The following is a 17445-nucleotide window of genomic DNA, read 5'->3' as shown; positions in this document are numbered from 1 at the left end:
CATTAAATTTCGATCGAATGCCGTAATCCAAACTTTTAATCGTATCGACAATTTTTTCGATACGATTATGAATTCGATATCGAATATCGTGATTAGCCCCCAGACTTCTTCGTTTCGAGTCGATAACGCAGTTTCTATATGTACCATATTTTTGATAAAAATCGATACAACGTCTTACGGAATTTTGGTTACCAAAATTTCCTTAGAGGGACATATCGGCTTTTAAGGTAAATGACATTTTGGCTTATAGTTATGAGCCATACAAGCATTAAAAATGCAATAGTCGGACTCGGTTAAAAGAAGTTCTTGTATCATCAATTTATTCCAATTAAACCATAAAATGTTGGTTGGTATGTTGTAATTAAAGAAGTTCCCACTGAATTTGCTCCAGCTTCAATGCAGTCAATCATCATGGCAACTTTTCTTCGTTGCTGTTACTTCATGAATTAGATCTCGGTTGCATGTCAACAAGGCATTTCCGCCAGTTTTTTTCCTATGGGATCAAATTGTAAGCAATCTTAACGGAAAATGCGTACGATGTTATCGATTGTTTAAATTTTACTCTCCATTCCAATAACACAGTTATACTATGTATTTGTTTCTTATGAATAGCGGAAATATCGTTAGAGGTGCTTACCAGCCTTTAAGAAATACCTGACAAAACTGCATCGGCATCCAGCGATAAGGATTTGTTGCTGTATATATCTCAAGGAAAAGGATGATGTAAACAATCGATAACATCGCCCTTACAACAATGTTACTATGCATATCTTATAGAGAACAGAAATTTGGTTAGATATGAATACCGAACTTGAAGTACGAAGTTTCCACCGAATATTTCCAATTATGTACCTACCTCAATACAAAAAATACACATTACATTCGAAAATTTTGTCTTAAGATATTTATTATTTACAAAACAAAGTCAATATTTTTACATATTCCAAAGTCATTTTAAATATCTTTTCTGTTTTATTATCTCACAACATTGATAGAAACAATAAGTACAAAAAGTTAAAGTCAAATAATTCCACCAGCCTCCCAGGTAAGCTTCACTCATCAAATAATTGCCAACATCTAGTCCACTTATAAAATAACAATTGGAAAACGCAGCCGGAATGAAAATTTGTGATCCCAACAAAGCATTGAACCGTTGTATTCCAGCCTCAGACAGGCCTATTTTATATTTCATAACGCTATTGTAGGATGATGACAATACCAATGTCTTTACTATCTTCTCAAGAATTAAACAGAGGAAATTCATTACACTCCATACAAAGACATACCAATAGTGACCATGCCATAAGAATACAAAGGAAAATGTGGCGGCTGTGGATAAAATTTTTCTGCATACCGAAGAGTCCCTGCTGCATAATTCAGCATAAATATGAGTAAAGAGAAATTCATAGAGTCCTTCGTCAAAATATTTCCACATATCGGAATAGTTATGAACCAAGCCAATGCAGCGAGGTTTTCCTGGCGGATTAAGGCCATCGTAGAGGGCAAATGCAATACCCAAACCATACACAATAACGTAATGCATGAAAAAAAATTGTCCCATAAAATAACCAACAGCGTATAACCCAAATCGAGTGTTCAAAATTTTTACAGCTTCAATATCGAATGCCATATAGTGGACATATACATAGTGCAGGGCGATTTCTAAAACAAGCCACCAGAAAGAAACTCTTGCTATTTGCCATAGGAACTTCTTAAAATCGCCGTTTCCATGCGTCATTCCATCGATATCAGATTCTTTTTGCAACAATGGTTCTATGTAGCGATGGTAGCCCATAAATGGCCCTAGGGTGAAACAGGGAAAATATAAACTGTATCCAAGGTAATTGGGCAAATCATATTTTCGTTCAATATTGGTCTCTTTGTTTTCATACGATTTAGCCATTTGTAAACTGTAGCTGCATCCTCTCAGAATACACCAACATAGGGAAACCATAACATGATGAAATTCCATGTAACCCATAGATTCTTGGAGAGTTTTATTTGATTTCATAAATATCATTACTACCATCCAAGCTACAGATAAAAGCCATACTAATATCTTGGAATGACTCTTGGCTATAAAGAAATATGACATGATAAGACCACCTATGAGAGCCACTGACAGTAGGGTCATAGAATATCCTATGACAATACTACAAACAATAGCATGTGCAAGGCTTCTCTGCCACCTCGGTCTATATCGTCCAATGATACTCAACACAAAGAAATGGAATAAGTACCAATGCCAGTAATGTTTCATGTACTCGGTGAATGCATAGAATTCATCATTTGTGTCATCTTTCCGGGAATTAAGAAAGGACCATCCTTCGGGAAATTCATATTGAGCAATAGATAGGATTTTGTGTCTGGCCTTTATTAACGTCCATAGTTCATATACTATGTAAACTATATAAACACTAAAATATAGGAACACTTCAGTTTTGTGCAGTCTTAGTGGTGTCTTTGTTTGCATTGCAAATTCATGGAAATGTCAACGCCGGAACTTATGGTAGTGATAAAGACTCTATATATTCATCCACTTGATCATCATATGGACCGACTATTTGTTAAATTCTAATGCAGCTTTATTTCGAAAGTAGATGGCCGGCTTTTTAAGTTTAAGTAAACAAAATGTGTCTTCCTCTTCTTTCAGAAACTCACATTGAATTGTTTTCCTTTGTAGTCTTATGTCTCACCCTCTCCTAAAGCGGACCTTACACGGTCGGATAAACACTACGACAGAGTGTTTATCCTATTTGTTGTGTATTCGTTCAACGAACAATTGTGATAACAACATGAAGAAATAAGAAGAAGCATAGACATAAACAATGAAGATGGACGAGAAGTTATGTGTGAAGCATTTTTTTAATAAAAAAAAAATGAAAGAAACAATACAAATTCCAAGCAGAATTTGGCGATCGTCCCCAACATGTCCCCGCAACAAACGAACATGGCATTATACTAGCGGACGTGTTGCCGCAAGATGATGTGTCGCAGGTTTATCCGACCGTATAAGGTCCCCTTAAGTCTCACCTAATTTTTAAACTCACCACTGCACAGAAAAAAAACATTTTGTTTCAATCACACAAATGATAGTAACAATCACCAAAATCATTTAAATAATCCAATTAAAATTTAACCTACATAATTAAGAAAATAATTGTTGCAATTACTTTTTGTGTTGATTAAAAAATTATCTAAAATTTTAATCGGAATCATATTTGTAACATTGTTTCTGTGTAGGTGTTGTTGTTGTTCCACAACGTACCTTTTATCATTGAAAAAATCAAGAAGAAATTCCTAGAGACGTTATTATCGATTTTTACATTTTGCACCCTGAAGCCTACGTGTAGCTATTTCGAATAATTCTATTGCTTGCCAAAAGGAAAGCTTCACCCTGTATTTTTATGAAAAAAAATTGAAAATTGACCTGGCAAAATTTTCTATGCATTTCCGAAAAGCCCGGTATTCAGCGCTACCCATAACAATTGCCAACAATTTCCGTAACCGTTGTTATCGATTGTTTACATTTTGCTACTAAATGCATGGTAAATCGGAATTACAGAAACCGAAACGAAATTTCGGCAAAAGGTAAGTACCAGACTTAAACCTGTGTACAATTATTTTATTTTGGTGGAGTACTCTCTTAGGTTAGGTTAGGTTATGTGGCAGCCCGATATTTCAGGCTCACTTAGACTATTCAGCCCATTGTGATACCACATTGGTGAACTTCTCTCTTATAACTGAGTGCTGCCCGATTCCATGTTAAGCTCAATGACAAGGGACCTCCTTTTTATAGCCGAGTCCGAACGGCGTTCCACATTGCAGTGAAACCACTTAGAGAAGCTTTGAAACCCTCAGAAATGTCACCAGCATTAGTGAGGTGGGAAAAAACTTTTTGGTGTTCGGTCGAAGCAGGAGTCGAACCCACGACCTTGTGTATGCAAGGCGGGCATGCTAACCATTGCACCACGGTGGCTCCCTCTTAATATCACTACTTTATTTGGCCGCTCATAAGAAATGCATTAATATATCAAGTATAGAGGTGTGCACGTGACACGAAATTGTCGTGACTTACGAAAATTTTCATGACTCACGCGTGAGTCACGCTGTTGGCAACGTCGTGAGTGTGCGTGAGTCACGAAAATAATTTCTTCGTGAGTGTGCGTGAGTAACGAAATTCGGAAGAATACTCCCACGAAAATAATCCCGCCCTCGTATAATTTTAGTGACACCTGGGATGTTAAGAGTTTAATAACGCTCTCGATTTTAATCATGTTCATGTTTTCATGATAAAATTATTCATGAGTCACAACATTTTTCGTGAGTCACGACATTTTCGTGCGTGAGTACAAATTTTTTCGGGAGTGTGCGTGAGCGTGAGTCCTACCAAACAATATCGTGTGCGTGAGTAAGATTTTTCCGTCGTGAGCGTGCGTGAGTAAAATATACTCACGTGTACACCTCTAATATAGTATCGAAGATCAAACATTTCGCTAAGGATCCATATTAGACATCGAGCCAGAAATACTGTTTTACTGTGAGTTTCTTTTGGAAGCGAAATGGAAACAATCGCTAACAATGCTTCGCGGAATTTTCGGAAACGAGTTTTTCTTCTCCTATTACTTTCCTAGCGACGATAACTGTACATGTTTTGAAATGATACATGTTATCAATTTTTCTTATCTTTTATTTATGTACATATATTGTCAAGCTATTGACTGTAGGGCTCCACAGTAGCCACATTGTTCTTGTCATGGTGAGTAAACGGATTTCCACCATCGATGCAGCAACATATGGTTGATATGATAACAGCTGAAATGGGCAATGGACAAATGAGAGAGAAAGTAGATAGAGTAATCTACCAATTACAATTTCCAGAGACCGGACCAACAAGCGGCATGTGAGTGCTGTTAGGGACAGACGGGAAGCAGCAGCAGTCAGGTAGAAAGTCACACACACACATTTCATTCAAGTGAGGAGTGTTTATTTGCATCGAATACAATACCATTCAGCGGTATTTTACCAATGACAAAAAAAAAATAATTAAAACTTGACGAATCAACACCAGGGACTGCGTGCAGCGACGCGGAGTGAAGTAAATCTTGGACAATACTTGCAAATCAGCTAAAAATTCAGCACAAAAAAGACTGAAACCTACGATACTTGCCTGTGAATTTGGTGTTATTACTTAATCATTCAATACTAATACTCAAAGTACTCTGATTACAAAGAAATTTTGGCATTTCTGTACACTACGATATTGCACCCCCAACTTCAAGACTATGGATAAGAAACTACACAGTGGCATTCATCATCCTACATTGCGTCTATTGCAAGAATCCGGATGTGAAATAACTCCACATAATTTAATGTATCCCGTATTTGTGGTTTGCGATGACGATGCCCTGCAGCCCATAGGCAGTATGCCGGGACAATCAAGAATGGGAATAAATAAGCTGAAAGAACATCTCGAGCCTTTGGTTGCCAAGGGCTTAAGTTCTATACTAATTTTTGGAGTTGTAGAATGTGATATGAAAGATGACCAGGCCACAAATGCCGACTCGGAAAAGAATCCCGTTGTTAAGGCTTTACCATTGTTACGGAAATGGTTTCCCAATTTATTGCTAGCTTGTGATGTCTGCCTGTGTCCCTACATGTCTCACGGGCATTGTGGGGTCCTCGACGAATGTGGTCTACGCAATGATGAAAGCATTGCTCGTTTGGCCCAAGTTGCAGTAGCCTATGCCAGGGCAGGAGCTCATATTGTGGCACCTTCCGATATGATGGACAATCGCATAAAAGCCATTAAGGAAGGTCTAATAGAAGCAAAATTAGAAAATCGTGTATCCGTGCTCTCCTACTCAGCGAAATTCGCTTCTAATTTCTACGGTCCTTTCAGAGATGCTGCAAAGAGTGCCCCAGCCTTTGGTGACCGACGATGTTATCAACTGCCTAGTGGTTCAAAGGGTCTAGCTATGCGAGCTGTCCAAAGAGATGTTACAGAAGGTGCAGACATGCTTATGGTAAAACCTGGTATGCCCTATTTGGATATACTGAGACAAACCAAGGACACCTTTCCTAGTCATCCTCTATACGTGTACCAAGTATCCGGTGAATACGCTATGCTTTTTTATGCTCATATGCATGGTGCTTTTGAGTTGAAAGATGCTCTCATGGAATCCATGAAAGGTTTTCGCCGTGCGGGTGCCGATTGCATCATAACATATTTTACACCGAAAATTTTGGATATTTTGCTTGAGGAAAAATGATATGGACCTCTTGAAAATTAAACTTCAACAAAGTGTACTTACTTAAGGTAGCTTAGTTCCTTCATGAATATATGGGACAAAGGTACAAAACACTAACAATTTATTATGGGAAATGGATGTACAACAAATACATATGAAAATATAATTCTAGTGCAATAAACTCGTTAAATTCATTTTGAATACAAATGGGAACTGAAATTTATTTGATTTTATGTGCATGCCTTTGCCGGTGCCCATGTCTCGGTAGACACAATTGTCATTAGTATATTTTTGGGGTCCCTATCGATAGGCTTGGATTGACACTTATTTCCGGAATATGACCACTGAGGCCAAAAATTTATGTTGGCCCACATAGGTCCCATATATACCATTCACTCTGGAAGGTCCTTATTGTAGTCTTCAATGAAACCATCTTTGTCATTTGTATAGGCTTGTTTTTATTTTTTTTTTTATTCCTATCGTGATTTCGTGTATAACAAAATTTTCTATTTTGGGTAAAATACAATTTGAAAAAATACTTTTTCTTCGCACAGGACTGTGGCTCCATTAAGTACATTACATAGATGTGAAAGATGTGTGTCGAAATAATCAGTGGCAGGCCATTCTCATCAATTGAGAATAAATTGAGTTTTGTGTTTTCTTAATACTGTGTAGGTGTAACATTGAACATTGGTTAGTTTTTTAACTTTGTGCAAAAAGGTGTACAATGAATAATGATGCGATCCAAATCGATTTTTGGATTTTAATTTCTTCAATACAAGGATTATCTCTGCATATGGATGGTGACATTACATGTATGACATTATGATAAAATGGACATAATACATTTAATATACTAAAATCTTAAAATATGTTAAAACAGTCTTTAAAAATGTTTAAAATACTTGTAAATCGAATATACCAACTTTTAAGTTTGGTATAAAAAACCAATTTCTTTTGCCAATACTTATAAAGATGAAAGTACAAATACATGATCATCATGAAGGTAAAAAGTATCCATCTAACAACTAGAAGGGAATGAAACAAAAACTTCTTTCGCTATGATAATCGAGATCATTTCGAGAATACGATTATTTCTCTTTGCTTTGGCTTAGCATAGAGCATTCCTGGAATTTGATTTTGTTTTTAGTGTGAACTTTCGATGAGCACCTTATGACCGGAAATCGACGTTCTTGATAATTTTCCTAAAAATAACTATTTTTTAATTACTACAATCTTTTATGTCTCTTCGGATTCGTTGTGAATTTTTGAATGTTCCAATACAATATCGGTATTCTGCATTGGTTCCAAATCAGTCTCCGATATAATCTCAGCTAGCCATTGTTCTATTTGCACCGGATGGAATGATTCCTCATCTCCACTGCTATTGGCTTCCAAAATAATTTTAAGATTTTCGAAATTTTTCAAAATGAAACGACGGCTATTGCCATTGTTGTCGCCAGCATAATCACTTTGTGAAGTAGAATCTGCCATCGCTTGATGGTGGCGTGGGTCTGTAGATGAATATTTTGTCCGTGTTTTCTGTTGTTGGTTAATGGACCTTTTGATTTCATTAAGCAAACGGTTATAGAAATCGCATGTGACTTCATTCGATGACGAATCAACTGCAGCATATTCGTGATTGTTGGTGGTAGTGGAAGAACCACTCTCCATTGGCATTGCTATTTTATCGGTTTTTGAATGAGATTTTTTGTTTTTATTCTTCTTTGATTGCGAACGAGAACTGTTATTGCTGGAAAAATTTGATAAACTATTGGGGGTGGTAACTTGACTGGTGGTCGATGAGGGTGAGGTACATTCTTCTGTATTTGAACTTGAAGATACCAAAGATTCCACCAAAGTTTTAGACTTGTTTGATTGTTTACTTTCTTTGCTTCTGCTCGATGAGGATGGCTCTTCTGCCTCTTCTACATTATCATCATTAACAGGTCCCTGGCTTGGAACGTATTTCACAGGTATTTGTGCTTGTATGTTTTCCTCAGTAGAGCAATTAATTGTCAAGGAGGCTATGTTCCTTAAATTGATAGTACCATTGCAATTGTTTATGGTGATTTTTGGCTTAAAACGTTTTTGCTTTGATGACGTTTGTTGTGTTTGCGAGTACTTATTATTGTGGCTGTTCGAAAAATGCTCTGAATTAGCTTCTAAACTAGAGACGACTTCAGCTATAGATGATTCCACTTCATCATCAAGTTCTTCGAGATTTAATGGTGGTACTAGGGTTTCTCTCTTGTTTTTGGCCTGTTTAATCAATTCCTTGGCCTCTTTCAGAGTTATGTTGATAATGCTGTCATTGACTAGTTTAGCATTTCGTTCCATTAAACTTTTGTGGTGTGAAAAGTCAACAACAATACTCTCCTTCTCCTCCTCGGCACCTTCTTTACTGCTCTCGTTGAGTCCCTTAAACATTGTCTCATGTTCACCGGAGGGTTCCTCTTCGTTTTGGTTCTGCAAAGTCAGGTTTATATTTGTCAGCTGAAGGCGACCAAAGCTACGAATTGCTGCCAGCAGCTCTTTTTCGTTGTCAACGAAAAACTCTATGGTACCGGGAGTGAGATTGTCTGGATCCTCTTTTTGGCGTAATTGTTGTTTACTTGTCGTATTTATAACTTCCAGTTGTCGTAGCAACAATTTTTCACGCATCAAACATGCAGATTTAAGTTCAGCAAATTTTTCAATTACGGTTTCTTTTATCTGTGTTGAGTAGAAAACAATATAATTTCTTTTTTCCATGATTGATCCAAAACAAAGATCATATATAAAGGAAGATATGAATTGGTTTTTATTATTTATTAAAGAACCAGAGAAATTGGAATTATTTTTTCCGGATACCGAAAAATCCCGGAATTCAAAATAAAAAATTCCGGGATTAATGCTGTCCCGAAATCCAGGCATTTTTGGGACGGGAGTTGTCAGTTTCTCTTTTCATTTTACATTCGTAACAAAACTTACTTCAATAATTAGCAAACCTTAATTCATATCTTCTTATTCTATTCTATGGTCCTTGAAGGTACAAAAGTACTTACTTGGTCAATTAATTCCTGCGAAGCCATTATATGCGATAATTTTTGTGAAATGATATCCTGTTTTTGTCTACTACCCACTACCTGTAACCAGAGAATGAAGTCGACTGATTCTTGATGACGGCGTCGGAAATAGTGACGGCTTTTAAATTATACTTCATCCCTTTGAAATAACCCTAATAAGCTCAAAAATGAGAATTTTTCATATACATTATGCGCCGTTCAGACTATACGTTTATTCGGACGGAACATCTGTGGAAGGACTTTAGAGTGTGGCCAAACGCTTCGAATTGTCGACGATAACAATAATATCGATAAATGTGTTATCAAACACATTAACAAGTTGCAGCATCGATTACGTTTTCGAACGTAAAGGCCGGTACTCTGTTCGGTTTTCGCGTTGAAACTCCATACAAAATTAAAAAATGCGAAAAACTAGCGAAATTTTTCCATTTGTGGTACTTTGTTTTTTTCGAGTTGAAAAACTGACGTTTATAGCATGGCGCCATTTGCAATGTGAATTAAGAAATAGTTTATATATTAAAACTATTTGTGTGGGTTTATAACACAAACACGGATTATATTTTTGCTCCGAAACTATACAAAGGATCAAAGGAGTAGCAGATCAATTGCCCAAGGAAAATAAAATGTTAATTTTGTAATAGCAAGCAGCAACCACCAACTTAATTCAATATCGCTCCCTGTAAAATAGCGCTCCAATTTACCTAAATAAACACCGCTTTCTATGTGCGAAATAATGGTTTCTATAAAATTTTTTCGCAAGAATGAACATAGTACCGGCCTTAACATATTGTGTGGCCAATGTCTGAGATATGTTTGACACTGGCACTGTCGTACTACCCTGCCACCATTTCATTTTATATTTTGTGAAACACCAACCACAACTAGTATATTATAATTTATTTAAATAAAAACGAAAATGAAGTGCTGAAAACATAGTTATTTTATTACGCTTAAAGGCCGGTAGTATGTTCATTCTTGCGAAAAATTTTTATGGAAACCATTATTTCGCACATAGAAAGCGGCGTTTTTGTAGGTAGCTTGGAGCGCTATTTTACAGGGAGCGATATTGGATTAAGTTGGTGGTGTTGCTTGTTTTTACAAAATAACATTTTATTTTTCCTTGGGCAATTGATCTGCTATTCCTTTGAGCCTTTGTATAGTTTCGGAACAAAAATATGGTCCGTGTTTGATAAACCCGCACAAATAGTTTTTAATAAATAAATTATTTCTTAATTCACATTGCAAATGGCGCCGTGCTATAAACGTCAGTTTTTCAACACGAAAAAACAAAGTATCACAAATGGAAAAAATTTCACAAATTTTGCGCATTTTTTGGTTTTGTATGGAGTTTCAACACGAAAACCGAACAGAGTACTGGCCTTTATAAATCAATCACAGACCATATTTTTGTTCCGAAACTATACAAAGGATCAAAGGAATAGCAGATCAATTGCCCAAGGAAAAATAAAATGTTATTTTGTAAAAACAAGCAACACCACCAACTTAATCCAATATCGCTCCCTGTCAAATAGCGCTCCAAGCTACCTAAAAAAACGCCGCTTTCTATGTGCGAAATAATGGTTTCCATTGTGCGCTTTATTTACAATGTTCGAAGGAGGGATTCTATTTCTGGGTTCGTAAGGCGTTTTCTTGGTCTCTCTTTTCGCAATTTTGTTGACTATCGGAATCTGATTTTATTTTATAAGGTTATATATTGCTCTAGGCCTGTATCTTTACGCTCTTCCTTCTCCTTTTCGCGCTCGTCTAGGAATCCACAGCCATTTGTTCCCCGTATTAGGAGAAGTATTTTTGCTAAATCTTTTCAAGTGAGAATTATACGTTGTTGGAATGGGTTACCGCTTCAGTTGCGAATATTTTCACAGTGTAATAACTCCTTTCGGTTGAAACTGATGCAGTATATGGATTCGATCTTGCCACATTGAAACTACTCTTGGTCTATTTGTATATGTCTACCTCGTGCGGGACTAATATTATTTATTTATTTTTTACATTTTTAATACTGCTAATTTATAGTTAGGCTGGGGAGCCGACAAATTGAATACTGTTACAAAAAATTTGTTAAGAGTGCAGAAAAAAGAAAACTTGATTCTATTTAAATCATTTAAGTTAGATATATTATAATTTTAATTAGTTATTTTTATATTCAGTTAAGAATTTTGTTTTGTATTTAGGTATTCTTGCTAAGTAATATATATATATTGGCCTATGAAAGGCTTTGTATTACTAATTGTTAAATAAATGAAATGAAATGAAAATTTTTCGCAAGAATGAACATAGTACCTGCCTTAAATTTGTGAAAGGTATATTGGTGAACAACTTTCGACTTTCCACATGGAATAAAGTGATAGTTTTTCAGATATTTTTCCAAACACGTTGCATCCATCAAAAAGAATGCGCCGTCTGGACGACAGTGTTCGTGTCGCAAATATCCCAAATATTGGCCACACTATAAGTTATGCTCGAAGACATAATCGATATTGCTGCTTGTTTATGGTATCGCTAATATAAATACCGATATTTTACTTACGCGCGACAATTCTTAGTGTTCGGCCATAATGTAAGATTCTGTACAAACACAGACATTCCGTCCGGAAGAACTTATAGTCTGGACGGCGCATAAATACTGATATACGCTGAGCATCAACCGAATATAGCAGAATTGAAACTTATAAATCAACAGAATTCCTTTTTTAAGGCATTATGTTCAATGTGTTTTTATTAGGGCTGATGAATCCCGTCCCAAAAATCCCTGGATTTCGGGACGGGATCCCGAATCTCTGAATTTTTTATTTTGAATTCCGGGATTTTTCGGTATCCCGGAAAAATAATTCCAATTTGTTAAATTAGTGGCTTTTTAGCATTATTTATTAATAAAATGGAGTCTTCATTCACTGGCCCTTAGATTTCTTAACCGACAAATTGAGTTAATAAAGATTTATGGTACACCTTCAGTAAGAATTTATTATACATGAGATATATTATAAAAAGCACAATTTCATAAAAAATCGAAGTATACGATAAGGTTCTTTGATAAATGAGTTCATATAAAATGGAATTCGCGCCACATAAAATAAAAGTCAATGATAAATGGTCCATCGACAATATGACAAGATCGCGTTTATTCGATAAAAATTTGGATTTGTTGATTTTTTGAAAAAATTTCGCTAGTTTTTCGCATTTTTTGGTTTTGTATGGAGTTTCAACGCGAAACCCGAACAGAGTACCGTCCTTTAAGTATGATAGCAATTTGAAATTGCTTCTAAATTTACTCTTTAGTGAATAACATTGAATAAAAATAATCAATTTTTTGGCGCTGTAGTTTGATTACTTAAAATATTTAAAGAATCCCGAAAAAATCCCGGGATTCTACATTTTGAAATCCCGAGATTTATAAAAATCGATCCCGAATGACAGCCCAGTTTTTATTCATATAAATGTTGTACCTGAAATAATTTATAAATTATTATTCAAATTAATAAACATCTTAACAAATAAAAGCCGAGAAAAAAGCACGAGGCTTATGCGCTTTACAGACTATCAGTTATTCCGGACGGAATGTCGGTGTTTGTAAAGAATCTTACAGTGTGTCGAATCGATACGACTTGTTGGCGATGAATAAATAATCGGTAAATGTGTTATCGATCCCATAAACATGCAGCAGTATCGATTTTGCCTTCGGACTTAACTTATAATGTGCACAATATATGGGATATGTTCGATACGAGCACTGTCGTCCGGAATAACTGATAGTCTGTAAAGCTCATTATCCGTATGATTGTGTTTATTGGGATATTCACCCACTTTAATGTCATAAAACATGTGAGAGACCTATTAAACTAGTGGTTCATGTTAGTACCGAATACTTGAATTTCTATTCACAAATGAAGACGTTTTATCATATAAAGATTAATTAACAACTACATCTTCAATAAGAACTTACAACAATTTAGTGTTTTTCAGCATTTTCTTTTTTTTTAAAAATTACTTAAATGTGCTCATATTAATTTTACAAATTTGAAAATCTAAAATTTCAAATAGAATAACCGTAAAGTTGTGCTACCAAATGGAGAGAGTTGGAAGAGAGTGCACATGAGAGTAATATGTTCTCTTGCCATGTTATGTTAGAAGGGTTGCCAGCTGTGTTAGTCATTAATGGAATCCCGAGTAAGAATGAGGTGCTTCAAATATGAGCGGATTATTTTGATTTTTACTAAAATTTTTAAGTGCGATTTCGGAGGGGGTTTATTTTATTTCATTTTCATATCCTATACGAGGGTTTAAATATTATTATATGATGACTGTAAATTACGTGAAATCGAAAAAATATTGGCAGGAATCTCTAAATATCGTATAATAAATACGATATTTAGTATATACTTTTCAAGCAATATCATTAGCCACCATCTCTTAAGCAATCTATTTATTTGATGTTTATCGGAAATCCTGTACAGCCTATCCTCAGAAAAAACTTGAAGTTAATTCTTTATTTTAGTTCAAGAAAATTAATTGATTTTTGCCAAATATAAGAATTTTTTTCTCATTTCAATTATTATTTCTTTATTTTAATGAAATGAACTAACAACGTAAAAAGTTCTATAGAAGTGAAGTGCATAATTTTACGAAGTTCGAATTTCGTTCAAAGCAGTTGGTATTTTTTTAGCATGAGTAAATCTTACTTATGGTGTTTTCTTTTCTGAAAAAAGTGCTTTGCCGTCATTTTGTCTGTACAGAATGCGCATTTTTAAATTGTTACCAGCAACCTAAAAAAATGCTATCATTTCAGCGGGCAGAAAAGAATTCAAAGAAGGAAACAGGGCAATCGCAGCACTCTCGTTTGTTGGCAGTGCTGAAAATGCCCGTAATTTGCCTCTATGCGTGGCACTATTTTCACAACAGAATTCGAAGCCTTTTCGCACTTTTGCCTGTTTTTTTAGAAAAGAACCTAAAAAGTACATTTTCCGGCCAAAATGCAAAAAAAGTGCGCATTTTTCATAAGAAAAGAAAACGCCATTAATTTCAAATTCAAATAATGGTATTTGCAATCATTTGTGTATTTTACATCCCCACTATTCTCTCTGCTCCACTTTCGAAATCCCCAATGCCGATAGGAATGGCCGCTGTAGTGGCAACCTTGTTCTGTTAACAGTGTGTTGGTCTATGGTACAATTCATGGATTCGAGAATTCATGAATTCATTTCATTTTCAACCGTGGTGTGCGCGTGTTGCAAGTGTATAAGTGAAGTGAGTACGACAACGACGGTGACGGCATGAAAGCGGATGATTCGCGAATTAAAAGTTTAATCGAATTGTGAATTGTTATCAAAGTGATGACCGTATAGGTGATTATTAATATGCCTTGACAAATTAATGAATTTTAAGATATTTCTGAAAAAAAGTGGAAAAATTAATCCTATGTAAAAAAGTGTTATAACTTGGCCCAAATCGGCAAACACAACCAGAAAAGAAAAAAAAAACAAGTGCAGTGCATTTTGAAATCTATCTTCTATCTCAATAAAATAAAACGCGTGAGTGTTTCTTTGGACGTTCGCGCAACGTCAACGCTTGACTTGACGTCGTACACAAAACATAAAAATACAAAATAAAAGAAAATCAACTAAAAGAAGAAACCGTAAAAAACGAGTCATCATTATAAATTTTTTAAGTTGTTTTGCGTTTTTTTTGTTCCTCATAAGCAGCCAACGGCAGCCAGAGAGCTCCACCAGACACAACTAGCAAACAAACGAAGGTAATAAACGACAAAGAAAAAAAAAAAACAGTCAATAGTTCTGGCGAGAACAACAATAAGAGAGATATGAAACCACCGTAAGATAATAATAATATAACAAAATAAAGCAAAACACAACAATAAGAAGAACTAATAACTGAGTGTGACGAAATCATTTGGGCCTTAAAATTTCCTTCCAAGTGATTTAAGTGTTTAGCATTAAAGTAAAATATCGAATTGAAATCTTCTGAACTGGCAGAGTTCAACTTTTTCTTAACTCTGTTGTTAGTGGGAAGTCTTGAATTCTTTTATATTTTATCGTTGATCCACCATTTCTCTTGTTTCTGCTATTTAAACGTGAGTGTTTGTTTTTGTTGCAAGTGGTGCTGTTGTTGTTGGATTTGTTGTTGACTTTATGTTATTTGGTGCATTTAGCAAAGCCAGAGAGAATATTTCGAGTGTTAAGTGTGCCTGTGTGTGCGTATGAGTGTTTGCTGCTGCAGCCTTAAAAAGCAGAACAAAACAAACTCCTCTCCAACAACAGAAGAAAGACCCCACGAACATAACAGCAGTAGCAACAATATGCAACAATAACTACAACAACAACAATGCCAAAGTGCAAAGTGTCATTCACGCGACAAAGAAAAGAGGCCTAAAAACCAGTGAGAGAGATTTCAAACAAGCGAGAGACCCAGAATAGTGTGACAGGAAGAAGACCCAAAAAAAAACGATAAAAATCATAACAGGTCAGTAATGAATTAAATCAGGCCCAATGGTTAAATTTAATAATAAAAGGCGACATAAATTAATGAATATATAGTTGTTGTGTGGAAGTGCGTGTCTTTGTATGTCTGCCTGCTGCTGCTGCTTTGTTCTCATCTATTTTCTTTCTTGGGATGCTCACAATAAAAACATTTTCTGTTATACTCCCCCATTGGCGTGTCCCCTCTCGATAACCATGACCATTGTGGTTATGAGTTACGTCCGTCCGCCTGTCTGTCTGCAATGTGAACTAGTGACAAACGTTGTCGACGTCGTCGTCGTTACGTGCTCCCAATGACCGGTTTATTGCTTCGATTTTGCACAACATTTTTGTTTTTTGATTCGTAACTACCTCAAGCCTCCACTCCATGGCTGTATGTTTTATGTTTCTACTGCTTAGGATGGTGTAAAGGAAAAAAGTATATTTCCGAGAAATAAATCTGATGAATTGATTAAAAATGCATAAAATTGGTTTGTTCCAATATATGAGGAAAATTGAAATGTTTGTCGTTTTGGTTAATTTGGGGTTTTAGGAGAATTTAGAGCATTAATGGGTACAATATAGGAATACGAGGAAAATTGCATACATCAGATCATGAGTCCAAGTTTTAAAGATAACTGGAATAAGTTGAAAAGGTTGGGTATTTTTGAAACAAAAACACAGGTGATAGGTATTTTAATTATTGGAACTTTACACTAAAAAATGAATTAATGAGCTTATATTCCTGACAAAACTTGAATGATTGATAAAAAAATTGATACAATTGGTTGGGTTTATTTATTTGCAATACCTGGGAGAAATTAAAAAGTTTGCCGTTTTAATAAAATTGATATAACTGTACAACTGCGAATCTATGATTGGACTGTATTAGTAATTTTGAGCAATCATGTAAAAAAGATAAGTGGAATAAAAACAAAAAAAGGTTTCAGTTTCAGTTTCAATTCAATAATTTATTTTCAGGCAAGTAAAAGTACATCATATTGATTGTTCAAATAAACGCAATACAAATTTATCTATTGGAACATATTTCAAAAATGGTGGTCACTGTTGAGTGAAAGCTTTGTAATTATTCTTGGTGTTACCACAGATAAAAAAGAAGATAGATGTAACAATTCAAGTGCAAGGTGTCTATTAATTCGTTAGATTCAAATATTCACAATTAAGCGAATTCATATTCATCTCATGAAAAACTAAAAATAAAATACAATAAATGAGTTTTTGTTTAACATGGTTCAACAATAACATAAAAGAGGAAAGTTAAGAAATTCTGTCGAATCTGTATGGAATAATTTTAGAAACTGTTTGGGCATTTTTCAATAAAAAATGGACTATATAACACATGAAAAAAATTAAATTTACACTGAAAATCACCAACGTTGTATTGTAATTTTTTCGTAACTTTGAAATGAGAACAATGAAAACAAAAGAGGAAAATTAACGTATGACCAATTCATCAATCATCATTTTTATATAGAATTTATCAAAAAAAAAAACTTTAAATTTGGTACAATGGGTTTCACTGTTTTCGTATTTTTCAATTTTTTCCCCTTTGTTAGGCTAAATGAGTTTGATTAAAATGAGTGTTTTCCAAAAAATGACTTTTAACCAAAAAATAGA

General features: G+C 35.0%; 4 protein-coding genes across 8 annotated transcripts in view; 2 read left to right on the top strand and 2 right to left on the bottom strand.

Annotated features, from left to right (window-relative positions):
• Positions 1 to 889: 889 nt before the first annotated feature.
• On the bottom strand, positions 890 to 2666 carry rasp (protein-cysteine N-palmitoyltransferase Rasp). Its single transcript, XM_075306298.1, has one exon. The coding sequence runs from the start codon at positions 2471 to 2473 to the stop codon at positions 950 to 952; it is 1524 nt and encodes a 507-aa protein (XP_075162413.1). The 5' UTR covers positions 2474 to 2666; the 3' UTR covers positions 890 to 949.
• A 2165-nt stretch (positions 2667 to 4831) lies between these two features.
• Pbgs (Porphobilinogen synthase) lies at positions 4832 to 6464 on the top strand. The gene has a single exon (XM_075303864.1). The coding sequence runs from the start codon at positions 5286 to 5288 to the stop codon at positions 6270 to 6272; it is 987 nt and encodes a 328-aa protein (XP_075159979.1). The 5' UTR covers positions 4832 to 5285; the 3' UTR covers positions 6273 to 6464.
• A 221-nt stretch (positions 6465 to 6685) lies between these two features.
• On the bottom strand, positions 6686 to 9437 carry LOC142233082 (uncharacterized). The gene is made up of 2 exons (XM_075303863.1): positions 9299 to 9437; positions 6686 to 8966 (listed from the first exon to the last, which is right to left on the bottom strand). The coding sequence occupies exons 1-2, from the start codon at positions 9323 to 9325 to the stop codon at positions 7491 to 7493; spliced, it is 1503 nt and encodes a 500-aa protein (XP_075159978.1). The 5' UTR covers positions 9326 to 9437; the 3' UTR covers positions 6686 to 7490.
• Positions 9438 to 14552: 5115 nt separating this feature from the next.
• Positions 14553 to 17445, top strand: part of app (Palmitoyltransferase app) — a 540773-nt gene continuing 537880 nt past the window's right edge. For 4 of the 5 annotated variants that reach the window (XR_012722156.1, XM_075307916.1, XM_075307919.1 and 1 more), the window contains exon 1: positions 14553 to 15086. The gene's annotated coding sequence lies outside the window, so the exon portion shown is untranslated. Of the gene's footprint in view, positions 15087 to 15219; positions 15812 to 17445 lie in introns of those variants that run through there. The other variant, XM_075307917.1, reaches the window with a different exon arrangement.

The sequence above is a fragment of the Haematobia irritans genome, chromosome 4, assembly GCF_050003625.1.
Source record: "Haematobia irritans isolate KBUSLIRL chromosome 4, ASM5000362v1, whole genome shotgun sequence".
NCBI lineage: Eukaryota > Metazoa > Arthropoda > Insecta > Diptera > Muscidae > Haematobia > Haematobia irritans.
The sequence above is the reverse complement of the archived record's forward strand: the minus strand, read 5'-3'. Positions and strand labels throughout refer to the sequence as shown.

What these genes read in the sequence shown, in the direction of transcription:
- rasp (XM_075306298.1), bottom strand. Translation starts at nt 2,473, where the DNA reads ATGCAAACAAAGACACCACTAAGACTGCACAAAACTGAAGTGTTCCTA.
- LOC142233082 (XM_075303863.1), bottom strand. Translation starts at nt 9,325, where the DNA reads ATGGCTTCGCAGGAATTAATTGACCAA. An exon ending in CGCAGGAATTAATTGACCAA is followed by an intron (nt 8,967 to 9,298) that starts GTAAGTACTTTT and finishes TACTCAACACAG; the next exon opens with ATAAAAGAAACCGTAATTGA.
- Pbgs (XM_075303864.1), top strand. Translation starts at nt 5,286, where the DNA reads ATGGATAAGAAACTACACAGTGGCATTCATCATCCTACATTGCGTCTA.